We start from the raw sequence: 12,604 nt of genomic DNA, 5'->3' as shown, positions 1-12,604 counted from the left end.
AGTTGTGTCTGGCTCTTTGTGACCTCATGGACTATGCAGTTCATGGAATTCTCCAGGCCAGAATACTGGAATGGGTAGCCTTTTCCTTCTCCAGGGGATCTTCTCAATTCAGGGATCGAACCCAGGTTTCCCGCACTGTAGGCGGATTCTTTACTAGCTGAGCCACAAGGGAAGCCCCTATATGCAGAGTACATCATTTGAAATGCTGGGCTGGATGAAGCAAAAGCTGAAATCAAGATTGCCCAGAGAAATATTAATAACCTCAGATACGCAAGTATCACCACCCTTATGGCAGAAAGTGAAGAGGAACTAAATAGCCCCTTGATGAAAGTGAAAGAGGAGAGTAAAGAAGCTGGCTTAAAAAAAAAAAACAGATCATGGTATCCACCCCTATCACTTCATGGCAAATAGATGGGGAAACAATGGAAACAGTGAGAGACTTTATTTTGGGGGGGCTCCAAAATCATTGCAGATAGTGACTGCAGCCATGAAATTAAAAAGACACTTGCTCCTTGGAAGAAAAGCTATGACCAACCTAGACAGCGTATTAAAAAGCAGAGACATTACTTTGCTGACAAAGGTCCATATAGTCAAAGCTTTGGTTTTTCTAGCAGTCATATATGCGTGTGAGAGTTGGACCATGAAGAAAGTTGAGGACCAAAGAATTAATGCTTTTGAACTGTGGTGTTAGAGAAGACTCTTCAGAGTCCCTTGGACTGAAAGGAGATCAAACCAGTCAATCCTCAGGGAAATCAGTCCTAACATTCATTGGAAGGACTGATGATGAAGCTGAAGCTCCAATACTTTGGCCACCTGTTGCAAAGAACTGACTCATTAGAAAAGACCCTGACACTGGGAAAGATTGAAGGCAGGAGGAGAAGGGGATGACAGAGGATGAGGTGGTTAGATGGCATCACCGACTTGATGGACATGAGTTTGAGAAAGCTCTGGGAGTTAGTGTTGGACATGGAAACCTCGTGTGCTGCAGTCCATGGGGTAGCAAAGAGTCAGACATGACTGAGTGACTGAACAGCAGCAGTCATTTTTATAGTTTCAGTCCTTCTACTTCCAAAAGTGTATTTCTACTTTAAGTAAAAAGCTATATATATTTAAGCTTAATTTTTGATCGAGAGAAAATGAATTATTTAGTAAAAAGAGTTTTAGTCACAAGTCTACTGTATTAATAATTTACCCCTTAGTTGTATGTGATATATGATTTTCTTTGCATTTACCAGCCCTACTTATCAGTAGTATATCATTTTAAATTATTATTATAAGATTGCATACTTATCAAAGTTTTCATTTTGACTCTATTTTAAAGCCTTTTGTTTTTTTCTGTTTACTTTTTGAATGAATCAAAGACCAAAAATGAGTGGAATGCTATAAGTTAAGCAAGCCAAACCAAAAATCTGTTATAACCTTTATTAAATACTAAATGAAGAAAAGATAAAAAAAAAAAAAAAAGCCCTACAAAATTCCAACTGATAATTACCCTATTCAGACATTGGTGAATATGTCCCTCAATCCAAGTCGACCTTCTTCTTCAGAGGTAAGAGAATCTTTTTGTACTAAAATATAAGAAACACCTACCTACCACTGGTTTTAAAAAGTTTTGATAAAGCAAAAATATGGATTATATAAAGTATTAGATACTAACTCCACTGTGAACCCAATTTTCTGTATCCCATTATTTGATTACAGATCTTGTATCTCTAAGGACCCCAATTATACTGGTACCTCTAGTGCATTGACCCTATAATCTTTTTTTGTTTGTTTGTTTCTCTCTGGCTATCTTAAATATCATGGAGCATTCTTGATCACTCTCTTGCACAAAATTTTGACTCATTACCCCCTCTCATTTCATTGTACTCCTTGACAAAACAAAAACCCTGGTTAATCTTCATCTGTTCCTCATGTATACCTACACTGGCACATGGCTGGAGAAAAATATACCAGCATAAGGACTATTCTCACTTTAAATTAATGAGCATGAATCTCAAGTGGAACTTTTTGCTAGGAGGCAACAAGTCTACCTCCCACTTATTCTCTGTTCCACTGTTTTAGACAACTATTTCATACTTTCTCAAACCCCCGTACCTTCTTCCCATTTTTTCTTTAAATTAACTCCAAACAAGTTTTCACTCCTCTACTCCACCAAAACCAACTGCCCTGTTCGCCTTTCCATTACTAAAGCTATTGTTTAATTCTTATCCCACACACGCTTGATCTGTATGTGCACAATAGTTGACACCGTTGATCACTCTCTTCCTTGACATAATTAATTCCTTGTTATTCATTCTCAGTCTTCTTTAAAAAAATATTTATATATTTGGCTGCATCAGGTCTTAGTTGCAGCACATGGGATCTGTAGTTTAGGCATGCAGGATCTTTAGTTGCAGCATATGGGATCTATTTCCCTAACTAGAGATCAAACCTGGGCCCCCTGCATTGGTCGAACAGAGTCTTAGCCACCAGACTACCAAGGAAGTCCCTGTTCTGTCTTCTTTTTTAGGTGTTATTTTTCTTCCTGATCTCTTGATACTGGGGAATTTCAGGGGTCAGCTCTTTGTTCTCTTCTCTGCACTCATTGTGATCTTATTCAATCTAGTAGTTTTAAATACCAACATTATGCTAAGTATTCACAAATTTATATCCCCATCCCAACCCTCTTTCCCAAGCTCCAGACGGATATTGTCAACTGCCTACTTGAAATCTCCACTCGGATGACCAATAGACAGCAGAAAATCAACATGTTTGAAACTGAACTATACTTCTCCTCGCAACCCAAACCTGTACTAACCATGACCTTACCCACTTCAGTTTATGGCAAATCCATCCTTTTAACATATGAGGCCAAATACCTTGGAGTCATACTTAATGCCTTACTCAAACTTCACTTCTTAGACGCTCAGTTCAGTTCAGTTCAGTCACTCAGTCGTGTCTGACTCTTTGCAACCCCATGGACTGCAGCATGCCAGGCCTCCCTGTCCATCACCAACTCCCAGAGTTTACTCAAAATTCATGGCCATTGAGTCGGTGATGCGATCCAACCATCTCATCCTCTGTTATCCCCTTCTCCTCCTGCCTTCAATCTTTCCCAGCATCAGGGTCTTTTCAAATGAGTCAGCTCTTCGCATCAGGTGGCCAAAATATTGGAGTTTCAACTTCAACATCAATCATTCTAATGAATATTCAGGACTGATTTCCTTAGGATGGACTGGTTGGATCTCCTTGCAGTACAAAGGACTCTGAAGAGTCTTCTCCAACACCACAGTTCAGCTTTGATTAGACAGACCCTTGTTGGTAAAGTAATGTCTCTGCTTTTTAATATGCTCTCTAGTTTGGTTGTAGCTTTTCTTCCAAGGAGCAAGTGTCTTTTAATTTCATGGCTGCCGACACCATCTGCAATGATTTTGGAGCCCCCCAAAATAAAGTCTGTCACTGTTTCCATTGTTTCCCCATCTATTTGCCATGAAGTGATGGGACCAGATGCCATGATCTTAGTTTTCTGAATGTTGAGCTTTAAGCCAACCTTTTCACTATCCTTTTTCACTTTCATCAAGAGGCTCTTTAGTTCTTCGCTTTCTGCCATAAGGGTGGTGTCATCTGCATGTCTGAGGTTATTGATATTTCTCCCAGCAATCTTGATTCCAGCTTGTACTTCATCCAGCCCAGCATTTCTCATGATGTACTCTGCATATAAGTTAAATAATCAGGGTGACAATATACAGCCTTGACGTACTCCTTTCCCGATTTGGAACCAGTCTGTTGTTCCATGTTCAGTTCTAACTGTTGCTTCTTGACCTGCATACAGATTTCTCAAGGGGCAAGTTAGGTGGTCTGGTATTCCCATCTCTTTAAGAATTTTCCACAGTTTGTTGTGATCCACACAGTCAAGGGCTTTGGCATAGTCAATAAAGCAGATGTTTTTCTGGAATTCTCTTGCTTTTTCAATGATCCAGCAGATGTTGGCAATTTGATCTCTGGTTCCTCGGCCTTTTCTAAATCCAGCTTGAACATCTGGAATTTCACAGTTCACATACTGTTGAAGCCTGGCTTGGAGAACTTTGAGCATTGCTTTGCTAGTGTGTGAGATGAATTTAATCTGAAAGAAAATAGCTGAATCACTTTGCTTTACACCTGAAACTAACACAAAATTATAAATCAACTGTACTTCAATTAAAATAAAAAAGATATGAGAACCAAATGCATAAGTTATCCTTGATTGGATTCTAGATTGAAAAAACATTCTGAGGACAGTTGGACAATAGGGGAAATTTGAATATGGACTAGATATCAGTTGACATTAAGGAATTGTTAGTTTTCTTAGATGTGTATTTGGATTATTCTATTTAAAACTGAATAGTACTCCCTCTTTTATCTTCCCTTTTTTTTTTGCCCTGCTCTACTTATTCTTTTTGACCAGGGCTGTTCACTTTCTAATTTTCTGTATCACGGTTTATTGTCTGTGTCCCTCACAAGGCTGAGACTAGTCTGAGGCAAAGGAGTCAGTTGTCTTTGGTGCAAAACTTAAAGAGGCACCCAATAAATTAAGTAATTAAAATAAATAATAAAATATTTCTAAAATGAAACATTAATGGAAAAACCAATGATGAACAAGATATCAATATTTTAAATAGAAACAGGATCCAATAATGCTATGCCTAGCCATTTTGGAGCCAGAGGCAAAAGGCAAAATATATACCCCTCTGTATCCCTTTTAATGTATTTTTAATTTATGTATTTATTTATTGTAGAATAGTCATTTTTATTTTCACTTATTTTTTAAAATTTTTAATCATCGTTGATTTACAATATAGTGTAAGTTTAAGATGGGCTTCCCAGGTGGCTCAGTGTTAAAGAATCTGCCTGCCAGTGCAGGAGATGCAGGTTTGATCCCTTGGTCAGGAAGAACCCCTGGAGTAGGATATGGCAAACCACTCCAGTATTCTCACCTGGGAAATTTTGTGGACAGAGAAACCTGACAGGCCACACAGTCCATGGGGTCCCAAAGAGTCGGACACAACTGAGCAACTGAGCACTCCACAGGTAAGTTTTAGGTATGAAAGTGAAAGTCACTCAGCCGTGTCCAACTCTTTTCAACCCCATGTATTATGCAGTCCATGGAATTCTCCAGGCCAGAATACTGGAGTGGTTAGCCGTCCCTTTCTCCAGGGGGTCGTCTGAACCCAGGGATGGAACCTCGGTCTCCTGCATTGCAGGAGGAAGCCACAGCACAGCAATTCAGTTACACCTGTGTGTGTATATATATTCTTTTTCAGATTCTTCTCCCTTATAAGTTATTACATAATAGTCAGTATGGTTTCCTGTGCTATTTAATGTGTTTTTAAATAATTAATTGTTTTAATGAGAATATTATTGATGAGTTTACTTCCATTAAAGCCAGGAAAGTAAAATTACAATAAAGTTGCATTTTGATATAAATAGAATTTTTAACCTTAAAGTGATGTCCTGAGTTTTAATACAGGCTTGCAAAATTTTCAATATTTTTTCAAATATGTTTGTTCTGGAAAAAGTTAGCCATTAAGAAATGTAAGAAATGTAAATATTTATTAGTATAGCTTTAATATTTACTATTGTAGTATTAGTACATAGTATAGCTTTTAGCTGTTAATAGGATGGTATAGCCAGAGAGTAATCTTTTAAAAGCCCTGATATTTAAAATACAGCATATAGGAAACTTCACTATTCAATCTATGCATACATCTTAAACTATTAGTTAATATTCTGACATCAAAATATACAGATAATATGCTTGGTCTATAATAACAACTTGAGCAAATTACTCATTCAAGAGTCATTTTCATTTCCTATAAGAATTAGTAATATTAATGTGAGGTCATATTTACTTCAAATTTAAAAAACATTTTTTTCAGATACATTATACTGTAGTGTATAATCATTTAAATGCTTTGACTTTTAATATGGATGAGTAGCAAACTTTCATTGAAGTAAAAGTCTTTATTTGCTATAACTGTTTTGTAGGAATCTATTCTCAGTGGGTGAATTCTAATTAAGATCATAAAACATTAATAGAAAGGTGATAGTACATATAAGCACAGACAACATATAAACAGAGACAGTCTAAGCTTACAGACCTGCCCTATATGGAAACAACCATTCTTTTCCATCACTGGTCAGGAATAGGTTCTTCCTCAAATTCTGGTAAACAAAAATATTCCCCAAACCCCTGTATTCACACTTCAGCTGGTTAGAACTAGCAACAATCATAACAGCTGTGTTAGGGTGACTATATATATACATATATATATATATATATATATATGGATTCTATATGTATATAGAATAAGAACTATACATATATATGTGTGTGTGGGAATATATATATATAAGGAATAAGGATTCCACAAAGTCACACAAATTAAACTGTGTAGGTAGGGGTCAGGGAAAGGGGCATTGGTTGGTAATAGGAAATCTGATCTTGGCAATCTAGTGGCCTCACTGCAAGCCACAAATGTTTTGTGTGTCATATATATGTTAAGGAAATCTAGCACCACATCTAGGACATTGTTTCCAAGGGAAAATGTGCTCCAGTGCCAAGTAGCCAACTTAGCTATTTCAGGCTCTTCGTTTTGTTTTTTTGTATGTGTTTGTTCAGAAGGATACATATATACCTTGTTTATTTCAACAATGTTTATTAAACTTAAATTCTAGAGGACATTAATTGATTTTTCTCACTTAAAAATGATTTTAACTGACTTTATTCTCAATTTATTCAGTTGGTGGAACTTCATGTTTTTTATGTACCTGAAGGATCATGGAATTATAAGTTAAATACCATTTCAATAGAAGTTGTTAACAAATTCATTTCAGCTGGATTTATAAGGCAAGTATTTTGTATTCACATTACAATGTGTCTGAAAAAGTGATCTTTTTTTTTTCTGCAGAGAAAAATGCTTTGTGGAAATTCAAAATTGTAAGTGAAAAATATCTTGTTCGTGTGATGGATCCAGTTCCTCCCTTAATGAATACTATCAATAAATAATACTATGTAACTGTTAAAAAGTGCCATAGGAACAGATATCACTTAGCCACCACACTGCCACCTAGAAAACAGAGTAAAACTAACCTGTGTAGTAACCAGGCTATACACAAAGAGAATTAAGACCATATTTACCTGAAATTAGAAACCTCCTGAAGAACTATGAATAGTGGTTAAATTAGCATATCTACAATGACTTTTTCACTGAACTATTTAAAAATAGAAACACAATATATATATACATATAACACATATGGGCTTCCCAGGTGGCGTTAGTGGTAAAGGACCCGTCTGCCAATGCAGGAGACTTAAGGCACATGGATTTGATTCCTCGGGAAGATCCCCTGGAGGAGGGCAGGACAACCCACTCCAGTGTTCATGCCTGGAGAATTGCATGGACAGAGGAGCCTGATGGGCCATTGTCCACTGAGATGTAAAAAGTTGGATACGACTGAAGCGACTGAGCACGCACATAACATATATATTTTTTCACATTCACAGAAACACACATGATACCATGTGTTCTAACTGCCTATTGTTATTTCTCTTGAGGACACCTCAGTCTTCCTAATCTTCCCGATCATTTCTTTTAAGCACACGAATTTCATTTCTTTTAAGCACACGAACTTCCTTTCTGTTCTGGAACACATTAGACATAGTCCTACCTCAGAACTCTTGTACTTGCTGTTTCTTTTGTCTAAAATGCTCTTTGTGTCTTTACATATGCTATCTCACCTCCTTCATTCATGTCTTTTCTCCAATATTACTTTTTTGTTTATATTTTCTCTCATCAGAATACTCATCCTTACCTGCTTTATGTTTCTCTATAGTACTGGGCTTCCCTGGTAGCTCAGTAATAAAGAATCTGCCTGCCAATGCAGGAGACGTGGGTTCGATCCCTGCATTGGAAAGGTTCCCTGGAGAAATAAATGGCAACCCATTCTAGTGTTCTTGCCTGGAGAATCCCATGGACAGAGGAGCCTGGCAGACTACAGTCCATGCTGTCACAAAGAATCAGATAGGACTGAGCGACTAAACAACAACAGCAAATAGTACTTAGCAGTGTCTTATGAATTTAATTTTTTCTTACTTACTTTGTTAATTTTTCACTTCCACCATTAGATTGTAAGGTCTATAAGGGCAAAAATATTTGTTTTGTTGATTGCCTTATTCTCAACCCTACAACAATGTCTGCCACAAAGAGGAGCTCAATATATGTTTGTTAATTGAGTGAGTTAATTATATAATATTCCCCTAAAAGTCTACAAAAATAAGAACTCAGAACAAGAGCTTTAAATTTTAGATGTTGAGGAATGAAGTGTTCCCAATAAGCAAAGATGTTTACTCTGATGACATTTGATCATCAAAGAAAGTTTTAAGCATTAGCTAACAGTGTCAAATTTCCAAAATAAATATCTGTGGCTAAATCCTTCTTTAAGATACATATAACATTATATAAATATCATTGCAAGGTTTTATTTTAATAAAAAACGGAAGGTAGATGAGAAAAGTGAAACTGAGGGTAGATGAGAAAATAAGTCCTTTTTAGTACAGAAAGGACTTTCATAAACTGTACCTTTGGATAATTTAAAATTTTAATAATTTTATTGATTAAGTGACTTTTAACCATTTTGTAAAAATATATTTACAGCCTTCAAGCCTACAAAGTTCCAAGCAACGTAGAAACACAATATATTAAGTTATATATGATATGTTAAATTAGTATTTGGATTTAAGTTAAATGACTAAAGCTATTGAATCTTTATTATAGCTGAAACCTATTTTATTTTACGTTATAAGGCAATGTCATGATATTTCAGAGTATCTCCTCACCTAACTTTACAAGACCTGAGGGAGCGTCTCAGTGAGTTCCTTGGTGAAGAAGCTGTTGCAGAAAAATTTTTATTTCTCAAATGCATTGGAAATAATCTAGCTGTAGTAAGTTTTCTTAATTTTTCCTTTTGATTAAAGAAAAGCATACATTAACAAATTTTCTTTCTTAAATGCTTATCAACTCAACTCCTTAATATACTATGCAATATGTAATCTCAATCATAACAAAATGGAAATATCATTTAGCACATAGGTCATCAAGAAAAGATGGGCCTTTCTGGTATATTATTGTGCACTAAAGTATGGAGGGGGTTGGGGTGTAAATTTCCTTGGGGAGAAAAGAAAGATAAATTTTAAATGTGATCATAAATTTTTAAATTTAATAGTATTTAAAAGCTTTTTAAATGAGCACTTATGGGGGAAAAAAAGGATTCTCATTTGTTAGGCCACAGCTAGCCTTGTTTGATGTGGAATGACTCCAATATACTGTATTTGATGGGGCAGGAATCAGCTGTTCTCAATTGAACACTCTTATTTGTCACTTCAGTGGCAGGATTTTCTAAACAGAGAGTTCTCCTAGCTGAAATCTCAGTCCAGCAAACCATTAGATCTCAAAGTTTCTGGTTTCTCATATTTATATAGGTTTATTTCTCTAATCAAGATTTTCCCTATTTAAACTCTAAGTGGGCAAGAATCCCTTAGAAGAAATGAAGTAGGCCTCACAGTCAACAAAAGAGTCAGAAATGCAATACTTGGGTGCAATCTCAAAAACAAAAGAATGATCTCTTTTCGTTTTCAAGGAAAACCATTCAATATCACAGCAAACCAAGTCTATGCCCCAACCACTAATGCTGAAGGAGCTGAAGTTGGATGGTTCTATGATGACCTACAAAACCTTATTGAACTAACACCCCAAAAAAGATGTCTTTTTCATCATAGGCGACTGGAGTGAAAAAGTAGGAAGTCAAGAGGTACGTAGAGTAACAGGCAAGTTTGGCTTTGGAGTACAAAATGAAGCAGGGCAAAGGCTGAGAGTTTTAACAAGAGAACGCACTGATCATAGCAAACACCCTCTTCCAACAACACATGAGATGATACTACACATGGACATCCCTAGACAGTCAATACCGAAATCAGATTGATTATGTTCTTTGCAGCCAAAGATGGAGAAGCTCTATACAGTCAGCAAAAACAAGACCAGTAGATGACTATGGGTCAGATCATGAACTCCTTATTACCAAATTCAGACTGAAATTGAAGAAAGTAGGGAAAACCACTAGACCATTCAGGTACAACCTAAATCAAATCCCTTATGATTATACAGTGGAAGTAATGGATTAAAGGGATTAGATCTGATAGCGTGCCTGAAGAACTATGGACAGAGGATCCTAACATTGTAAGAAGGTGGTAATCAAAACCATCCCCAAGAAAAAGAAATATAAAAAGGCAAGGGTTGTCTGAGGAGGCCTTAAAAATAGTTGAGAAAAGAAGAGAAGGGAAAACAAAGGATAAAAGGAAAGATATACCCATCTGAATTCAGAGCTCCAAAGAATGGCAAGAGGAGATAAGAAAGCCCTCTGAAGTGATCAATGTAAAAAAACAGAGGAAAACAATAGGATGGGAAAGACTAGAGCTCTCTTCAAGAAAATTAGAGACACCAAGGGAACATTTCATGCAAAGATGGGCACAATAAAGGACAGAAATGGTATGGACCTAACAGAAGCAGAAGATATTAAAAAGAGGTGGCAAGAATACACAAAATAACTGTACAAAAAAAAATCTTAATGACAGAGATAACCATGGTAGTGTGATCCCTCACCCAGCACCAGACATCCTGGAGTGTGAAGCCAAGTGGGCCTTAAGAAGCATTACTATAAACAAAGTTAATGGAGGTGATGGAATTTTAGCTGAGCTATTTCAAATCCTAAAAGATGATGCTGTGAAAGTGCTGCACTCAATATACCAGCAAATATGGAAAATTAAGCACTGGCCACACAACTGGAAAATGTCAGTTTTCATTCCAATCCCAAAGAAAGGCAATGCCAAAGAATGTTAAAACTACCACACAGTTGCACTCATCGCACATATTAGCAAAGTAATGCTCAAAATGCTCCAAGATAGGCTTCAACAGTATGTGAACCAAGAACTTCCAGATGTTCAAGCTGTATTTATAGAAGGCAGAGGAACCAGAGATAAAATTGTCAACATCCGCTGGATCATCAAAAAAGCAGGAGAATTCCAGAAAAAATCTACTTGTGTTTCACTGATTATGCTAAAGCCTTTGACTGTGTGGATCACAACAAAGTGTGGAAAATTCTGAAAGAGATGGGAGTACCAGACCACCTGACCTGCCTCCTGAGAAATCTGTGTGCAGGTCAAGAAGCAACAGTTAGAACCAGACAAGGAACAACAGACTGGTTACAAATTGGGAAAGGAATACGTCAAGGCTGTATTTTGTCACCCTGCTTCTTTAACTTATATGCTAAGTACTTCATGTGAAATGCAGGGCTGGATGAAGCATAAGTGGGAATCAAGATTGCCCGGAGAAACAGCAATAATCTCAGATATGCATGTTAACACCACCCTTATGGCAGAAAGCAAAGAGCCTCTTGATGATGGTGAAAGAGGACAGTGAAAAAGCTGGCTTAAATTTCAGTGTCCAAAAAACGAAGATCATGACATCCAGTCCATCACTTCATGTCAAGTAGATGGGGAAACAACAGAAACAGTGACGGACTTTCTTTTCTTGGACTCCAAAATCACTGCAGGTGGTGACTGCAGCCTTGAAATTAAAAGATGATTGCTCCTTGGAAGAGAAGTTATGACCAACCTAGACAGCATATTTAAAAGCAGAGACATTACTTTGCCAACAAAGGTCCATCTAGTCAAAGCTATGGTTTTTCCAGTAGTCATGTATGGATGTGAGAGTTAAACTATAAAGAAAGCTGAGCACCGAAGAATTGATGCTTTTGAACTGTGGTGTTGAAGAAGATTCTTGAGAGTCCCTTGGACTGCAAGGAGATCAAACCAGTCAATCCTAAAGGAAATCAGTCCTGAATATTCATTGGAAGGACTGATGATGAAGCATAAGCTCCAATACTTTGGCCACCTGATGTGAAGAACTGACTCTTTAGAAAAGACTCTAATGCTGGGAAAGATTGAAGGCAGGAGGAAAAGGGGATGACAGAGGATGAGACGGTTGGATGACATCAGCAACGTGATGGACATGAGTTTGAACAAGCTTCGGGAGTTGGTGATGGACATGGAAACCTGGTGTGCTGCAGTCCATGAGGTCGAAAAGAGTTGGACATGACTGAATGACTGAACTGAACTGAAACTCTAAAATGCCATTTATTCCTATTCTACTCTTGTTTAAACATATCATTATTATGTATTTAATTATGTGGTTATTTGTTTAACATCTAACTCTGCCTAGACTGTAGCTCCCTATGAGCAAAGGCCTTATTTTAATCACTATTTTATATACGAGTGCCTAACAAGGCTTTTAGCACTTAGAGACATTTAAGTGTTTATTGAAAAAAATTAAATGATGAATGATAATGGAAAAAACAAACATGCCCCACAAAGTAGTACTGTAAAGGAATTTGCTATTGGAATTCTTGGGCTTATCTACTAGATTTGAACATTTTGTCATAGAGTTCTGTTCCATACACAGAATATTAATTTACTGATCATTAAGTTAGTTTCCTGAAAAGAAGAGAAGTGAAAAGCAAAGGAGAAAAGGAA

General features: G+C 36.8%; 1 protein-coding gene across 1 annotated transcript in view; it reads left to right on the top strand.

Annotated features, from left to right (window-relative positions):
* Positions 1 to 917: 917 nt before the first annotated feature.
* Positions 918 to 12,604, top strand: part of SPATA1 (spermatogenesis associated 1) — a 67,289-nt gene continuing 55,602 nt past the window's right edge. The window contains 3 exon segments of the mRNA XM_043460830.1: positions 918 to 1,549; positions 6,762 to 6,868; positions 8,845 to 8,962. Of these exon segments, the coding sequence (XP_043316765.1) occupies positions 1,514 to 1,549; positions 6,762 to 6,868; positions 8,845 to 8,962 (261 nt within the window). The 5' untranslated portion in view covers positions 918 to 1,513.

Source organism: Cervus canadensis, chromosome 2 (genome assembly GCF_019320065.1).
Source record: "Cervus canadensis isolate Bull #8, Minnesota chromosome 2, ASM1932006v1, whole genome shotgun sequence".
Classification (NCBI taxonomy): Eukaryota; Metazoa; Chordata; class Mammalia; order Artiodactyla; family Cervidae; genus Cervus; species Cervus canadensis.
Note: the sequence above shows the minus strand (reverse complement) of the source record. Positions and strands in the feature narration are given on the sequence as shown.